Source organism: Schistocerca americana, chromosome 7 (assembly GCF_021461395.2).
Source record: "Schistocerca americana isolate TAMUIC-IGC-003095 chromosome 7, iqSchAmer2.1, whole genome shotgun sequence".
Lineage (NCBI taxonomy): Eukaryota > Metazoa > Arthropoda > Insecta > Orthoptera > Acrididae > Schistocerca > Schistocerca americana.
In genome coordinates this window covers 142,958,064-142,977,329 of record NC_060125.1, presented here as the reverse complement: position 1 = coordinate 142,977,329, position 19,266 = coordinate 142,958,064, and the positions used below count along the sequence as shown (strand labels likewise).

Here is a 19,266-nt window from a genome sequence, read left to right as displayed (position 1 = left end):
CTTTCCAGGGCCAGCTAGTTGAACTTGTGAAACGATTTGCATATGTGAAAGAGACACAGTATGGCCTGACCTTTGATGTAGTCAATGAGCCTGACCCTCATGCTCATCCTGCATTCAGTGGCTTGTACCTGCACCATCACACTGACATGAACTATAGAGAGAAGAGCCCTGGAATGCAATTATTGCACTGTCTGAAAGTAAGCATACTACACAAGATAATTATATTTTTCTATTGTCATTTGAAGAAGATACAGTACATTTTTTGGTAAAATTTGACTGAACATTGTTGACGAACCCATCCCGAATTATTTGTGTGTGGCAGTTATTGTGAACAGTTGTGAGTGGTTTACATGGCAGAGCAACTGTTGAACACAGTAGGTAGTGACGTAGTGAAAATGTAATGCATTTTCAGTTGCGGAAAAAAGAGTTGGCACTGTAAAGCAGCAACAGCCAGTGTGCAAACAGTTCCCACTGAGTGAAATAACATAGTGTACTTTCCGTTATGTAGGTATTGTCTGGTTAAAACCTTATTATTTGCAGCCTCATACTGTCCTCGCGCCATGCCACGGATTGTGTGGCCTCTCCCGCCGGTGGTTTGAGTCCTCCCATGGGCATGGGTGTGTGTGCGGTGTTCTTAGCATAAATTAGTTTAAGGTAGTTTATGTAGTCTGTAAGTCTAGGGACCGATGACATCAGCAGTTTGGTCCCTTAGGAATTCACACACATTTGAACATTTGAACTGCCCTCCCATTGGATGACCCAACTTGACACTTTGACAAAATTGTGGAAAGTATAACATGTGGGAGGCCCTTTGTAAAATTTAGTCCAGTAACTTATATACATATGAAGACATTCACACTGTAATAAAGTTAGCGTTGTGATGTCAGTTATGTATGGCTGAGGACATAGTCTAGTGATGTGCATTGGTGAAGGAGGCCTGTGATGGGCCTCACAGGCAGTTTCCTAGAAGAGACAGCTGTCACAATTAGATTAATAGCACCACTATGAATAGATCCAAAGGAAAGTGTGGGGAACAATCAACATTATACAGTAGGACAGCTTGCTTTCCAAATAACCCAGAGGACTACTTATGTTAGTCTTAACAATTCGACAAACTCTTCTGGGGATTTGAAGCAGACAGATTATTAATAGTATGTTTTTGAGTGTTCTACTAATTTATAATTTCCATTTCATACACAATATTTCGATGACCGACTCAGCCGATATCTTAAGGTACTAAGAGTTTTTCTTCTATGTATACTCACTGCCTGGGACTCGTCGAATTGTAGGCAGGGAGTACACGAAACAGCAAAGCTTGTAGTACCTGACAAAGATGGATGGGTTGGTCGTCAAAATACTGTGCATAAAATGGAAACAACAATTCTGTAGAACACATGGAAATGCATCATTAGTCAACCACACTAAAAAAAGCTGAGAGACTGCAGGCTGACTATATCTTAACAAATATTGACAGTGGCAATTTAACATAGATGGCATGAATCTGTAATTAAGCAACAATACATTAGTGCCAACAGAAAGGAGTATACCACAAGTAGGGATATCTCTTAAGATTTTCACTGTGAGCAGTGTGTGGCTGACAACAGCTAAAAACATTCAAACTTCTGCTAGTATCAACAATGTTACTGAAGAGTCTTCTTTCTGAGTTGCAGCAGTGGCAGAGTTCCTCCTTTAAGAGTGAGAGGAAATGATTGTGTTGCATAATTGGCTGCATGTCTTTTTGTTTGATGCAACGACTTGCTATGTTGATGAAAGATGAGATGAAACGATTAACACCGTGTCCCTGAGAGAAGAAATGTCCAACTTGGTCAGGAGCGACCTTGGGGCAGTGTCATTAACCACTAGACTGCATGCTGCAGACTCTTTAAGAATGGTAACTGTATTTCAAAGTACATCTCATTTTGAAATCAGTTGACACCATTTAAAAATATATCCAGTATGGAAATACACTTCACACAATCCTCCTACCATGTTATGTGGTTCTCACATGCTGATTCCTTTGGATATAATATTAAGTATCGTCGAATTATATTGTACATTTTCACCAGTTTTGCTGTTGGTCATATGGAATACATCCAAAATTGCAAAGCAGTCACGCACGCAGCTCGAGGGAGGGTGTCCTTACCTGTTCCTTCTATTTCATATTGCTTTACAAAGTTACACATAGATATTTGATCGACATGATCATGTCAGGCAGTACACTACTGAGGCTGCATTTGACATTACTGGTTTGTTTTTCCTACTAGTCTACAATAACTTAGATTTTCATACATCTAGAGATATGTCATTCATCACATCAATTAAAAATTTTGTCCAAGTCATCTTGTACCATCCCTACGCTCCCTCAGCGATGACAACTTTCCATACACTACAGCATCAACAGCAAACAGCCGCAGATTGCTGCTCACCCTGTCTACCAGATCATTTATGTACAGAGAAAATGACCGAGTCTCATCACATTTCCATTGGGCACTCTAGACAATACCCTCATCCCAGTTGAAAACTCGCCATCAAGGATAACATACTGGAGTCTGTTACTTAAGAAATCTTTGAGCCACTCAGATGCCTGGAAATGCCTGGGAACCTAGTCCTTCATTAACAGTCTACAATGCGGCTGGATGTCAAATGCTTTTTGGAAATCTAGGAATATTGAACCTTCCTCTTGACCTTCATTCTTAGGTCATAGGATGTCATGTGAGAAAAGGGCAGCTGAGGTTTGCACGAGCGATGCTTTCTGAAACCGTGCCAACCATTGATAAAAGTTGTGCTTTCTCAAAGAAATTTATTATATTTGAACTGAGAATATGTTCAAGAATTCTGCAGCAAGCCAGTGGTAGATGCACACATGGCAGAGAGTGCTTAGTCCTGTACAGCATGTTAGGATTTCTTCTCCTTCCAGTGGTGTACAGAGCACATGAAGAACAGGTGCTGTAATTAGCCTGCTGTCTACGCCAATGATATTTAGGGGGATAAAGAATACGTCCAGCATTTTTGTGTCATACTTGATATCAAATTTTTACAAGTAGGTTTCAACATAATAATTTATGTCTATCTTTGAGAGGTGCCCAGTCCCTGTTTTGCAACATTTCCAGACCACCTCCTGTGATTTAAACATACCTGTCATCATTCATGCTACACCTCTATATGTATATTTCATATCCCTCGTTAGTCCTATTTGGTGTGGTTGCTCACATTTGAAAAATATTCTAATGTTGGATGTGCTAGTGTTTTGTAAACAATATCTTTTGTGGAGTGACCCCTCTGCAGGCCTGAGGTATTCCTGCCTGTCGTAAGAGGCGATTAAAAGGAGTCTTACACATTTCGGCCTTTATGTGATGGTCCCCTGTAGGATTTGACCTTCATTTTTCAAAATTTTCCCAAAGAGTGAACCAATTTAGGAAGGGCCCTTTACATGGTGCATTGTGTCCATCATGCGCTGAGCCCTATCACATCCTTCGTGGATCTGCACCTCTGCTCATTCTCCAACTGTTGGACAAGGTCACCCTCCTGGGTGTGTATTTTTTCATCAACTGTGCAGTATCATTTTCTATGCTGATAATGATAATACACTTGTTTGCTTGGTTGCACCTAATATCCAGCACGGTAGCCAGTCTGTTTTGGTGGGGTCGCCATGTACCCTGTTGGTTGTAGCCCCCTGACCACACACGGATCATCACCGAGTGAGGTGGCGCAGTGGTTAGCACACTGGACTCGCATTCGGGAGGATGACGGTTCAATCCCGTCTCCGGCCATCCTGATTTAGGTTTTCCGTGATTTCCCTAAATCGCTTCAGGCAAATGACGGGATGGTTCCTTTGAAAGGGCACGGCCGATTTCCTTCCCCATCCTTCCCTCACCCTTCCCTCACCTGAGCTTGCGCTCCGTCTCTAATGACCTCGTTGTCGACGGGACGTTAAACACTAATCTCCTCCTCCCACCTCACACATGGATCACTCTGCTGATGCCTGCGCCATTAACTCCCCACCTATGCCGAAGAGTAGATGCCCATTACCCTGGGGCGTCGGGACTCCCGGCAATGGCCATCCTGCCAGGTGGCCTTTGCTGCGGCTTGGTGGCGCCCATGGGGAGGGCCCCTGATAGGAGTGGGTGGCATCAGGGCAGATGACAAACGATGAAGTGTAGTACATCATCTCTTGCTGGTGGTCAAACACCAGCAGTCTCTAAGCATTCACGGGCTCAGTTCAATGCCCAGAAGTACGATACCAAATCGTTCCCCTCCCTGGCCACACCATGGGAGGAATGTCAGACTAAGGATGGCAGTGGCTCTTATTCGCTCCTGTACCTTGTATGTTCAACAGCTGATGGAGGGTCTTTCATGACAACGAAGCCTCACTTTTTTGTTGAGCATGTAGAGGACAAGTTTGGGGAGGTGGAGGGCTTGTTCAAAATGAGATCTGGGTCAGTGTTGATCAAAACAGCATCCTCTGCCCAGTCACGGGTGTTAATCGCTTGTGATATGCTGGGGGATGTTTCTGTAACCATCACGCCTCATAAGAGCTTAAATATGGTCCAACGTATCATATTTCACAGGGACCTTTTTTTGCCGTCTGACGATGAGCTACACGCCAATTTAGAGCGGCTATGTGTACATTTCGTTTGGGTGTCCACCAGGATCTGAGGGATAATCAGATTGATACTGCTACCTTCATCTTGGCCCTCGACGGTAATGCATTGCCCGAGAAGGTCAAGGTGATGGTCTACCGCTGTGATGTAAAGCCCTATATCCCTCCCAATATGCAGTGCTTTAAATGCTGGAGGTTTGGCCATATGTCTTCCTCCTACACTTCCAGTGTCACATGTAGAGATTGTGGATGCCAATCACATCCCAATATTCCATGTGCCCTGCCTCCCATCTGTGTCAACTGTGGAGAGCAGCATTCACCTTGCTCGCCTGACTGCAGGATTTTCCAGAAAGAAATGAAAATCATGGAGTACAAGACCCTGGACCAACTGACCTACATTGAGGCTAAGAGGAAATTTGAACTCTTATATCCTGTACGTATGACATCATCTTACGCTGCCGCTGCAGCAGTTCTTGCACCATCAGCTCCGCCAACTCCAGTCACCTCTCAGAGCCGTAAGTCTACACCTGCCCCCTTGATGGTGGGGTGCACTTCCCTCCCTGTTGCTCCTGCACCACCTGCTTCGGGAGCAACACCCCCCAACCATCAGGGATATCAGTCCCCACTTCTGAGCCAGAGAAGTGTAAGTCTTCTTCAGCTCCTCTCGCTAGGAAGGGGTCCATTCTTGGGTCACTCCCTTCCCAGGTTTCTGCTAGTGGGAAAGACGACACCCGCCAGTGGCTGAAAAGCCCAAAAGCAGCTGGTCATAGGGCTTCACACTCATCCTCAGTCCAGGAGGCTGAATCAGTGAAGTCCTCCCAGCCAGGGAAACCCAAGGAGCAGTGAGAGAACTCCAAACAGAAGCTCCCCAAGACCAAGGGAATTGCGGTGGCACCCACATGACTGCTTCCTAAAAGCTCTGCGCCTGTGGATGAGGTGGAGATTCTGGCATCCACTGAGGACGTAGATGTTGCTGGACCCTCAGACACAATGGGTATAGACTGCTCGGGCAATACATTGGTGGCAGCAGTTGACCCTGAGGTGTAAACTGCCTCATTGAATGTTCCAGGCCTTCCCAGTCTCACGATGACATCATCCTCCAGTGGACTTGTGGCGGTTTTTTTCACCGCCTGGCTGAACTCCGGCAACTGTTAAGCTTTACACCTTCTTTCTGCATTGTCCTCCAGGAAACCTCGTTCCCAGCAATGCGGACCCTTGCCCACCGCGGCTATAAGGGATATTACAGGAACCATAGCGACTTTAATAGAGTGTCAGGTGAAGTTTGCGTTTATGTCCTAAACTCAGTCTGTAGTGAAACTGTGCCCCTTCAAACCCCTCTTGAAGCTGTGGCTGTCAGAATAAGGACGACACAGGAAATAACTGTCTGCAATGTATATCTTCCTCCAGGTGGTGCAGTAACCCTGAATGTATTAGTTGCGCTGATTGATCAACTCCCTAAACCTTTCCTACTTTTGGGAGATTTTAACGCCCATAACCCCTCGTGGGGCGGCACCATGCTTACTGGCCGAGGCAGAGATGTTGAAACTTTACTGTCTCAATTTGACGTCTGCCTCTTAAATACTGGGGCCGCCACACATTTCAGTGTGGCTCATGGTAGTTACTTGGCCATTGATTGCAGCTCAGGGCTTCTCCCGTCTATCCACTCACTGGTGAGCACATGACAACCTGTGTGGTACTGACCACTTCCCCATCTTCCTGTGACTGCCTCGGCGTCAGGCACATGGATGTCCTCCCAGATGGGCTTGAAACAAGGTGGACTGGGAAACTTTCACCTCTGCTGTCACTGTTGAATATCCCCCACAGGGAAACATTGATGTGATGGTTGAGCAGATGACAACAACAATTGTTTCTGCGGTAGAAAATACGATCCCTCGCACTTTAGGGTGCCCGAGGCGTAAGGCAGTCCCTTGGTGGTCGCTGGAAGTGGCTGAAGCAATTAAGGAGCATCGGCAAGCTCTACAGTGGCATAAGCAGCACCCTTCCCTGGAGCACCTCACAGCCTTTAAACGGCTCCATGCCCGTGTTCGCCAACTTATCAAACGATGGAAGCAGGAGTGTTGGGAGAGATACAACTCGATCATTGGGAGCTGTACATCACCATCCTGAGTCTGGGCAAGGATCAAACGTGTTTTTGGGTACCAGACCCCAACAGGTGTTCCCAGTGTTAACATAAATGGCGTGTTATCTACCGATGCGATCATGATTGCCAAGCACTCTGCATGGGAGATTTACCCCCAGCCTTTAGCACTCTCAAATGGCAGCTGGAAGGGAAAGTCCTCTTGTTCAGTACACACCACAGTGAATCCTATAACGTCCCAAATGCAGAGTGGGAGCTCATCAGTGCCCTTGCACATTGCCCTGACACTGCTCTTGGGCCAGACTGGATCTACAGTCAGATGATTAAACATCTCTCATCTGACTACAAGCGACATCTCCTCACTCTCTTCAACCGGACCTGATGTGATAGCATCTTTCAATTGCAATGGTGGGAGAGCACCATCATTCCGGTGCTCAAACCCGGTAAAAACCTGCTTGATGTTGATAGCTATTGGCCCATCAGCCTCACCAACGTTCTTTGTAAGCTGCTGGAACATATGGTGTTCCAGCAGTTGGATTGGGTCCTGGAGTCACACGGCATACTGGCTCCATGTCAGGGCGGCTTCCGCCAGGTTCACTCTGCTATTGATAATCTTGTGTCCCTCGAGTCTGCCATCTGAACAGCCTTTTCCAGATGCCAACACCTTGTTATCATCTTTTCATGTTTTCTGGTTTACGAAAATCATATGACACGACCTTGCAACATCATATCCTTGCCACATTATACGAGCAGGGTCACCGGGGCCCATTCCTGATTTTGATCCAAAGTTTCATGTTTCTTCGTACTTTCCATATACAAGTTGGTGCCTCCCATAGTTGCCCTCATATCAAGGAGAATGGCGTCCTGCAGAGCTCTGTATTGAGTGTATCTCTATTTTTAGTAGCCATTAATGGTGTAGCAGCAGCTGTAGGGCTGTCCATCTTTCCTTCCCTGTATGCAGACAACTTCTGCATCTCGTACTGCTCCACCAGTACTGGTGTTGCTGAGCGGCGCCTACAGTGAGCCATCCACAAGGAGCAGTCATGGGCTCTAGCCCACGGTTTCCAGTTTTCGGCCGCAAAGTCGTGTGTTATGCATTTCTGTCAGCATCATATTGTTCAATGACGATCCACTCACTGTAGTGGGGACATATCAATTCTTAGGACTGGTTTTCAGCACCAGATTGACCTGGCTTCCTAACCTTCGTCAGCTTAACCAGAAGTGCTAGCAGCATCTCAATGCCCTCTGCTGCCTGAGCAACACCAACTGGCGTGCAGATCGCTCTACGCTGCTGCAGCTCTACAGAGCCTTTGTTCAATCCTGCCTTGACTGTGGGTGTCTGGTTTATGGTTTGGCGGCACCCTCAGCATTGCATTTACTTGACCCAGTGCACCATTGTGGCATTTGCCTAGCGAAGGGAACTTTCAGGACGAGTTGGGTGACCAGCGTCCTGTTGGAGACTGGAGTCCTCCCATTGAAGGTTAGGCATGCACAACTGCTGGCCAGTTACGTTGCACACATTCGTAATTCTCCTGTGTATCCGAATTACCATCTCCTTTTCCCACCCATGGTGGTTCATCTCTGGCATCGGCGACCCAGGTCAGGGCTTCCAATTGCAGTTCGTGTCCAATCCATTCTTTCTGAACTGGATCCCTTGCCTTTAGCATCTATACTTGAGGTCCATTCACTTACCCCTCCATGGTTTATACCTAGACCACAGATTCACCTCAACCTTTCATATGGCCCTAAGGACTCAGTTAACCCCACGGTTCTCCGCTGCCACTTCCTCTCAATTCTTGACATATACCGAGGCTGTGAAGGGTTTACTCCGGCGGCTTGACGGCAGATGATCACGTCGGCTTTGCGTATGTCCATGGAGGACTTATTGAACAGCATTCCTTGCCCGATGGCTGCAGTGTTTTCACTGCCGAGCTGGTGCTCTTGAGCACATCAGTTCATGCCCTGGGGAGTCGTTTCTTCTGAGTACTGACTCTGAGAAGCCTACAAGCTATCGAACAGTGCTACCCTCATCATCTTTTGGTAGCGACCATCCATGAGTCCTTCTATGCCCTGGAATGGTCCAGTCGTTCAGTGGTGTTTGTCTGGACCCCTGGTTACGTCGGAATCCCAGGCAACGAACTTGCTGACAGACTAAGCAGAAACTGGTTATGGAGATTGGCTTTTCTGCAACTAACCTGTGTTGAGTACTACGCCACAAGGTTTTGAGGCTTTGGGAGATGGAATGGCATAACTTCAGTATGCACAACAAACTGTGTGCCATTAAGGAGACTTCGAATGTGTGGAAGACCTCCACGTGGGCCTCTCGCAGGGACTCTGTGGTTCTCTGTCGGCTCCATATTGGCCACACTTGGGTGACGCACGGCTACCTGCTGCACCGTGATGACCCATCTCACTGTCGGTGTGGCACTTGGCTGACAGTGGCCCATATCTTGGTGAGCTGTCCTTCTTTGGCTGCCCTGTGACAGACTCTTCAATTACTGGACTCGTAGCCATAAATTTTAGCTGACAATGCCTCATTGGCTAATTAATTTTACATTTTATATGTGACAGTGTGTTTTATCATTCTATATAAGTCTTCACGCATGTCCTTTGTCCCTTTGTGTTCTCCACTCTGATGCTTTTAGGGTAGATGTTTTAATGTGTCGCAGAGTGGCTGGCTTTTCCTTTTTATTTTCATGGTTGGCCAGTCACGGTCATTTGCCCTTTTGTTTTTATCCCTTATACCTGTTTCTTGCTTCTCTCTGTGGTTTTCTTTTCCTGTTTTGTCCATAGTAGTGTTGGTTGTCCTTCTGTCGTTCTTCTGGTTTTTCCTTTCTCCTGTTATTGTGCTGTGCATCTCCTTTCTTTTCTTCTTTCCCTTTTGTAATTATTTTACCGGGAACAAGGGACCGATGACCTCACAGCTTGGTTCCTTCCCCCCTCCTTTAAACCAACCAATCTTTTGTGGAGTGACTGCATTTTCTCAGCATCTCTTGAGTGAACTGAGTTCTGCCACAGGTCTTATGTACATCTTAGCCTGTGTGGTCATCCTACTTGATATCAGTATTAATTGTTCCACACAATTATTTGTATGAGTTGACCAATTGTAATTGTGAATGATTGATATTGTAGTTGTAGGACACAAAGAACAGAGGCGTTCGTGTGCACCCTCCTGTGCATGCGTGTGCAAGCGCACATGTGTGTGCATTTGTAGGACAGTACTTCATTAGAATAACCACATCAGCTGTGAAAAGGTTACTGTTAACCCCTTAATGCTGAGTGTCATGAATTCACATTGTACCAATGCTGTGCTAATAATTGTAAGGTTAAGACGAAAATTTAATAGTCATGGGCGACTGGAATTCGATAGTAGGAAAAGGAAGAGAAGGAAACGTAGTAGGTGAATATGGGTTGGGGCTAAGAAATGAAAGAGGAAGCCGCCTGGTAGAATTTTGCACAGAGCATAACTTAATCATAGCTAACACTTGGTTCAAGAATCATGAAAGAAGGTTGTATACATGGAGGAACCCTGGAGATACTAGAAGGTTTCAGATAGATTATAGAATGGTAAGACAGAGATTTAGGAACCAGATTTTAAATTATAAGACATTTCCAGGGGCAGATGTGGATTCTGACCACAATCTGTTGGTTATGAACTGTAGATTAAAACTGAAGAAACTGCAAAAGGTGGGAATTTAAGGAGATGGGTCCTGGATAAACTGAAAGAACCAGAGGTTGTACAGAGTTTCAGGGAGAGCATAAGGAAACAATTGACAGGAATGGGGGAAAGAAATACAGCAGAAGAAGAATGGGTAGCTTTGAGGAATGAAATAGTGAATGCAGCAGAGGATCAAGTAGTTAAAAAGATGAGGGCTAGTAGAAATCCTTGGGTAACAGAAGAGATACTGAATTTAATTGATGAAAGGAGAAAATACAAAAATGCAGTAAATGAAGCAGTCAAAAAGGAATACAAATGTCTCAAAAATGAGATCGACAGGAAGTGCAAAATGGCTAAGCAGGGGTGGCTAGGGGACAAATGTAAGGATTTAGAGGCTTATCTCACGATGGGTAAGATAGATACTGCCTACAGGAAAATTAAAGAGACCTTTGGAGAAAAGAGAACCACTTGCATGAATATCAAGAGCTCAGATGGAAACCCAGTTCTAAGCAAAGAAGGGAAAGCAGAAAGGTGGAAGGAGTATATAGAGGGTCTATACAGGGGCGATGTTCTTGAGGACAATATTATGGAAATGGAAGAGGATGTAGATGAAGATGAAATGGGAGATATGATACTGCGTGAAGAGTTTGACAGAGCACTGAAAGACCTAAGTCTAAACAAGGCCCCGGAGTAGACAACCTTCCATTAGAACTACTGACAGCCTTGGGAGTGACAGTCCTGACAAAACTCTACCATCTGGTGAGCAAGATGTATGAGACAGGCGAAATTCCCTCAGACTTCAAGAAGAATATAATAATTCCAATCCCAGAGAAAGCAGGTGTTGACAGATGTGAAAATTACCAAACTATCAGTTTAATAAGTCACTGCTACAAAATACTAACGCGAATTCTTTACAGATGAATGGAAAAACTGGTAGAAGCCGACCTCAGGGAAGATCTGTTTGGATTCCGTAGAAGTGTTGGAACACGTGAGGCAATACTGACCCTACAACCTATCTTAGAAGAAAGATTAAGGAAAGGCAAATCTAAGTTTCTAGCATTTGTAGACTTAGAGAAAGCTTTTGACAATGTTGACTGGAATACTCTCTTTCAAATTCTGAAGGTGGCAGGGGTAAAATACAGGGAGCGAAAGGCTATTTACAATTTGTACAGAAAGCAGATGGCAGTTATAAGAGTCGAGGGACATGAAAGGGAAGCAGTGATTGGGAAGGGAGTGAGACAGGGTTGTAGCCTCTCCCCGATGTTATTCAATCTGTGTATTGAGCAAGCAGTAAAGGAAACAAAAGAAAAGTTTGGTATTAAAATCCATGGAGAAGAAATAAAAACTTTGAGGTTTGCCGATGACATTGTAATTCTGTCAGAGACAGCAAAGGACTTGGAAGAGCAGTTGAACGGAATAGACAGTGTCTTGAAAGGAGAGTATAAGATGAACATCAACAAAAGCAAAACAAGGATAATGGAATGTAGTCGAATTAAGTCGGGTGATGCTGAGGGAATTAGACTAGGAAATGAGACACTTATAGTAGTAAAGGAGTTTTGCTATTTGGGGAGCAAAATAACTGATGATGGTCAAAGTAGAGAGGATATAAAATGTAGACTGGCAATGGCAAGGAAAGCATTTGTGAAGTAGAGAAATTTGTTAACATCGAGTATTGATTTAAGTGTCAGGTAGTCATTTATGAAAGTATTTGTATGGAGTGTAGCCATGTATGGAAGTGAAACCTGGACGATAAATAGTTTAGACAAGAAGAGAATAGAAGCTTTTGAAATGTGGTGCTACAGAAGAATGCTGAAGATTAGATTGGTAGATCACATAACTAATGACGAGGTATTGAATAGAATTGGGGAGAAGAGGAGTTTGTGGCACAACTTGACTAGAAGAAGGAATCGGTTGGTAGGACAAATTCTGAGGCATCAAGGGATCACCAATTTGGTACTGGAGGGCAGAGTGGAGGGTAAAAATCGTAGAGGGAGACCAAGGGATGAATACACTAAGCAGATTCAGAAGGATGTAGACTGCAGTAGGTACTGGGAAATGAAGCTTGCACAGGATAGAGTAGCATAGAGAGCTGCATCAAATCAGTCTCAGGACTGAAGACCACAACAACATCAGCACCACCACCACCACCACCACCACCACCACCACCAACAACAACAACAACAACAACAACAACAGTGTTGGTATGTTCTGATTCTGCATGAAGCTACCAGTGCTGCATTCTCCTGGCTGTTTTGGGTACCTCCAAAGCACCACAATTTTTTATTTTTACCTTCATATAGAAATTTATTCTGGTATTAAGAGGTTAATATTGTCTGGCAACTTATTGATCTACAACACTAGCTATGCCCTGCAAGTACTGCTGTGCTTATTTTTCTTCCTAGATAGCTTTTTGCCCACTGCTTCATCCTCATATGTATATGTCTGTATATGTCTCACACACACACACACACACACACACACACACACACACACACTCTCTCTCTCTCTCTCTCTCTCTCTCTCTCTCTCTCCCCCGCCCACAAATGTATGTGCTTATGTGTGGGGGAGGGGGGGAGGGGTGGGCAGGGACATTTGGTCCATACCCCCGTCCCATACATTCAAGATATTTCACACATATTTGTATTCGAATTTTGTCTGCATCATCACCTGTTTTCTGACGAAACTTATCATTCAGCCAGTAACTCATTGTCATCTCGAGAAAAAGGGCTGTCACTGGCAACTGACCAACTCTCCACTTTTCTACTCTGTGCAACTCTATTCCACACTATATCTTCTGTGAGACAAATATTTTGTATCCCACTTAAAAAAAAAGGAAACCTAAAAAGTTACTAAACAAAAAGATCCATAAGAACACCTCTGTCAAGAGACATGAAACATTTAAGAATTATTAAAAAGAGGAAACAGAACACAACACGTACTTAGGAAAGCAATAGCAACTGTTGTCTTGCTTGCCTGGCCATACTGTCAGGGAAACAGTAAATGGCTGAGGGGATTGACTGGTGGAGGTGCACACCACATGTGACACAAAGAAAGTTGTTTCACACAGCTATGGTAGGTGAGATGTACATACGACGAATGGGAAAACCAAATAAAAGAGTATGAATACTCTAAAAATAGGAAGAAGAGCATATGTACACCTAGCTATTAAACACGAAGGTGTGTAACCACCACATAAACAGATTTAAAAGAAAAAGTTAGAACCATCAACAAAATTATAATTAAAAGAGGAAATGCTCCAAACAAACAAAATGTTGATAAAACTTAAGTGGTAACCTGTAGTATGTCGTTGTTGTGTTGTTGTGGTCTTCAGTCCTGAGACTGGTTTGATGCAGCTCTCCATGCTAATCTATCCTGTGCAAGCTCCTTCATCTCCCAGTACCTACTGCAACCTACATCCTTCTGAATCTGCTTAGTGTATTCATCTCTTGGTCTCCTTCTACGATTTTTACCCTCCATGCTGCCCTCCAATGCTAAATTTGTGATCCCTTGATGCCTCAGGACATGTCCTACCAACCGATCCCTTCTTCTAGTCAAGTTGTGCCACAAACTTCTCTTCTCCCCAATCCTATTCAGTACCTCCTCATTAGTTACGTGATCTACCCACCTAATCTTCAACATTCTTCTGTAGCACCACATTTCGAAAGCTTCTATTCTCTTCTTGTCCAAACTATTTATTGTCCATGTTTCACTTCCATACATGGCTACACTCCATATAAATACTTTCAGAAACGACTTCCTGACACTTAAATCTATACTCGATGTTAACAAATTTCTCTTCTTCACAAACGCTTTCCTTGCCATTGCCAGTCTACATTTTATATCCTCTCTACTTCGACCATCATTAGTTATTTTGCTCCCTAAATAGCAAAACTCCTTTACTACTTTAAGTGTCTCATTTCCTAATGTAATGCTCTCAACATCACCCGACTTAATTCGACTACATTCCATTATCCTCGTTTTGCTTTTGTTGATGTTCATCTTATACCCTCCTTTCAAGACACTGTCCATTCCATTCAACTGCTCTTCCAAGTCCTTTGCTGTCTCTGACAGAATTAAAATGTCATCGGCGAACCTCAAAGCTTTTATTTCTTCTCCCTGGATTTTAATACCTACTCCAAAAGTATGTCGTAATTAGCTCAAATATTTCTGTGGTACAAATCTGTATGTTCGTTAATAGTTTTATGGGTATGAGAGTGAAGGCTTTTTAGAATTTCTATCTCTTCAAGTACATTAAGTTTACTGCCTTTACCTATTGTGTTCAAGGTTGCCAAATTATTATTAATCTGTTAACTGATTATTCATCAAATGCATAGTCAAAGCTGACTTGGAATTTGCAACATCCTTATGTTCTTTAAATCTAGTAAGAAACTCTCTTCCCATTTGACCAATATATCTACTGTTACATTCCTATCCTGCATTACAATTAGTACAATATGCACCAGAGTTAGAAAATGGATCCTTCTTGTATGCTTCATGATTTATTAATTTAGTGCCGTAACTTTTTAGTACAAGATATGCCGGAAGAATATTAGCTGTCAACAGCTTTCATCCAATCTTCTTGGATACATAACCACGATGTGGTATCCTGGAGAACCTAATATTGCTCTTTCATTCACCTGGGATGAAAGTAATGCCATTCTGTGTTTTGCCCACTTTCATTGGTATTCTCTTGTTCAGTTTATCAACCCTGGTTAGAGAGTAATCATTCTTTGTGGCAGTATATCTAATTATATCCAATTCTCTATCATATACCTTAGGCTTAAGCAGAACACTATTTAATCTGCCAGGAAGGACCTAAAGATAGCAGTTTTGTACTTACATGGGTTGTTGGAAGCCATGACTAAGTGGTGGACTCCTTTCTATGTGTGTCGTACTGTAACGTTGCCATTTAACTTGATCTTCAAATCTAAGTATGGTCAAGTCCCCTTAATCTGATGTTGAACTGAAAAGCTAATTTTCCCATGGAATGTACTCAGTTTTTTGTGTGAACTGTTGCACTCTTCATCATCAGTCACATAGAGTACAAGTAAGATTCTCTTACGGTAGTCACTGAAGGCTTCTGCACTGCCCTGTCACCAGACAAATGTGTTATATTCTACATGTCTCTCTACCAGTTGCCCTATATGTTGTACACTTATTATGCAATATAGTCTGTTTCTTTAGAAGTGTCTTTATTGTGATTGTATACCATGAATGCTTCCTCCCATCATGAACTGTTCTGCTATGAATGTATTTATCCAGTGCATGGTCAACTATTCGTTTGAAACTTAAAGCATAGTTGTTCTACATTCTCTTGTGCACAACTCCTCACTGAGATCTGACACTTCTGCCTCTTTGTGTAGTTTGCTGAACACAGAAATTTTGAACTTTTTTTTAGTTGCCCTTTGTACTTCAGTAATCATTGTTACTACTACTGCCTTATTATCACTGAGTTTCAATTAAGAAATCCTTGGACAGGTAAGGTCTATTTGTTACCATTAGATTCAATATGCTTCCATCACGAGTAGGCTTCCAAACTATCTGTTCTAGGTAGTTTTCAGAGAAGGCATGTAGTTTCCTAGAATGTCTGTCATACTCACCACCTACTAAATAGTGAATGAAATAATTAATTGTGGGCTGATTACAGTTTTTTGTGATGAATACGGTACAATTGGGTAGCATATGTACTAGCAAACAGCTTTTCTCTAAAGTTTTTACTTGCATCTGGAGATGAGTGTGGTGGACAATAGAAAGCACCAGTTAAAACTTAGGTGCAGCCTTCGTACTGAGTTGTGCCCAAACAATCTCAGAAGCATCATCAGCTTGTATCACAGTGACCAGTTTTCTTGTCTGATTTAAAAAAACCTTTCGTGAGAGTTGGTAAATCTGTGTGAGCAGAGGAGTTGTCAATAGAGAGAACAGTTTTTCTTTATTTTATTATCAGCCTCCTTCAACTACATCTTAAATGTCTCTTATCCTCCAAGTCTTCGTGTCTCTCTCATAGTCAGCGTGTGGGGCCTTTATACATGTGGATAATTAAATTAAATTACTGTACTGTAAATTTAGATTGTACTTTCCCTTGGTCTTCCTTAAAGCTACTGAAAATTAACCCCATTAGAAAATTATAATTACTCAAACAGAAATGAAGGTGTCCTGTTCAGCATGAGAGCAACGTTGGCAGAAATCACCATCAGCCAGCATGGCTTGACCCCTCTATCAACATTTATTATGGCTGACACTTTTAGATTTTCATATGAGCATGTGACCTCCAACAGTTAGCACTGTAATTGTTGCATTGGTAGTTTGTTTGGTCTCTGTGTGAACATTGTTGTGTGCGGTCATAGACGAGCGTCGTCTGTCCAGTTAAGGTACAATTACATTAAACTTAGCTTTCTCCCATTGTTGATAAACAAAACACAATTAAATAAATAATGAAAATTTATGTTACAGTTAAAAAGTGAACAACATATTTTAACAGAGGACTAAGTATGCAGTTAGGTGATGATATCTTTTTGTCGCTAAATTTGTCATTCATGGGTGTTTCACTGAAAGATGTACTATATTGTTAGATTCATTATGGCAGGTTTTGTGAATGAACACTGAAGTGTCTGCAATTTTTTTTCGAGATTTGTGGATCTTGCCAAGGTGCAAGAAACAATAAGGTATGTTTTGTTTGCTTTAATATTACTGTACTTTAGTCAGAGACTGCAGATAACAGTTTGGCACTAGGCACAAGTGGTCTGAGTTGGCAGTTTGCTGCTGCACTGTTATATTCCCACACTCGTACAAAATGGGACACTCGATACAGTATATTAAACTGATGTGAACGCTATTGTGGCAAACTTACCTTTGAGACAGCTTGAGCATTTTGATTTCCCTGTGACACGAAAAGGCGGTTTGTCTATTCAAGTCATGTTTGCACAGAGAAAAATAGTGGGATCCTACTTACATTTAAAATTATTGAGGCTTTCATGGGCCCTTGCTGACATATCGCATGTCAGCTTTTGTCTCAGAATCCTCAACCAATGTTTAATGATATTCCTAATGCTTCACCAACAAGAATTGGCATTGTCCAAGTTTCCCCTCTACAGTTCACCACAAGTGATGAAACAGCTATACCCATTTACTTCGTCTGGCCTGGAGGTCTGGTGGTAAAGCACATGCCTGGAAACCAAAAGCCCATGGTACTGAATCCAGGTCAGACCACAGATTTTCGGTTTTCGGTTTTTCCTTTAATCTGGGTTTCACCTCTCAATAGTACAGAGACTTACCAGAAATGCTATATGGCTTGGATTCCTCATTGAACTGTGAATAGTTCATCTTACATGAATTTATTATTTATTTATTTATTTTTTGTATCAGTTTAACATTTAGCAATGAGACATATATTTACAGGTTGTTCAGAAGTAACTACATCTCTCAATTTCCACATTAGGTACATTACACTTTGACATTCTTTTGCAAACATGGCTGATGTGTTCTCTCCATGTTAACTTGTTAGCACGAAATTTTAAAAAATTTAACTGAGTTATGATTTGACAGTCCTAGCAGAAGATGGTGTGTCTTATCTGGGCTACACAAGTTTTTGGATGGGAACAATTTTGCTACATCATCAGGTGACACAACAATAATTACTACCCATCAAGACACAAAGTACTGAAACAAATGTAACTGGGATCATTAGATGTTGTTTGACTGTTTTCAGTTTTTTAATTTTCAGGTTTTGTTCAGAAACTGTGAAATACAATATATGTAATTATCAATCAGTATTCTTTTATTATTATTAAGAGTATGTAAATCATAAGAAAACAGAGAAGTTTCAATTGACACTGACCTACAGATGATTGTGCTTCTTGAGTTAACTGAAAGCAGATTGCATGATTTGCTGTCAGCTGTCGAATTCCCACTTCATGTTACTTGATGGCATCTGTTTTGTAACACAATGACACTAGCATCTGTATAAGGTTGTTGACAGCTGCTCGAATACTTCCTTCACAATTTGTGGGAACTGACAGATGACCCTTTTTGCTTTGTTTGAGTTACTGTATGGTACTTTCGGATATTAATAGATATGTGTAATAATGCAAGAAGACACTTTTCTGGAAATGACAAGTAAGTGAAAACAGATGGCACTTCTTCAGGTTTCATGTTGCTGCACTTTGCTCAAGAAGGAATGTGATAACTGATCAATAATTGATAGCATTCTGTGGATAATTTTCCGCCATTGACAGACATATTTTTGTCTGATAGCAGCTTATGAATCCTATTGTTATCTGCATGTCATACCAAAAGATTTGGTGATCGCAAGCACAGCAAGATACGGTTGGGAACATGTCAGTGTGTGCTAAGAATTTTCTCATTACTCTTTTCAGGTAATCCACACTCCTGGATGAATTTTTCCATTCTTATTTCCTCTCACTTGCTTCTCTGCCTTCAATATTGCTGGAAGACCTGCCACATTTACCAGGTGTCTTTGGTGGCTGGCCACAATTAGGCACATCAGGTGATGTTTGAGACATTCTGTAGTCAAGTCAGCATAAGAAGATCCCTGACAGCTAGCAGCACTTTTGAGCTGCAGGAGAAACAGTAGTCATCTTTAGAGCTGTGACTGCACTGAGCTGTTACCCTAGAGATGTTTTCAAAATCAGTTTCCTGATGTCTTTTGGTCTCATCATGTTCTGAAATTAGTGCTTGGTTTCAAAGAAAGCCATTTTGGGAGTTAGATATCACACCAAAGCAACTTGTGTCCAAAATAGCTAGGCCTTGAAGAGATGAACTTTTTGACATCCTGTTTATGTGAAATATTTCAGATTTCTGCTCAAACTGATAATTAAGTGTTTCTTAATTATTCTGATTTCTTTCAAGCATTCAGACTTTTTTTGTAAAACTAGACCTCATGCTGTTCAGTTT

The 19,266-nt window shown here is 42.5% G+C and overlaps 1 protein-coding gene across 1 annotated transcript in view; it reads left to right on the top strand.

Annotated features, from left to right (window-relative positions):
* Nucleotides 1-19,266, top strand: part of LOC124622309 (gamma-butyrobetaine dioxygenase-like) — an 82,700-nt gene that overhangs the window by 7,262 nt on the left and 56,172 nt on the right. Inside the window, exon 6 of the mRNA XM_047147987.1 lies at nt 9-197. Within this exon, the coding sequence (XP_047003943.1) occupies nt 9-197 (189 nt within the window). The remainder of the gene's footprint in view (nt 1-8; nt 198-19,266) is intronic.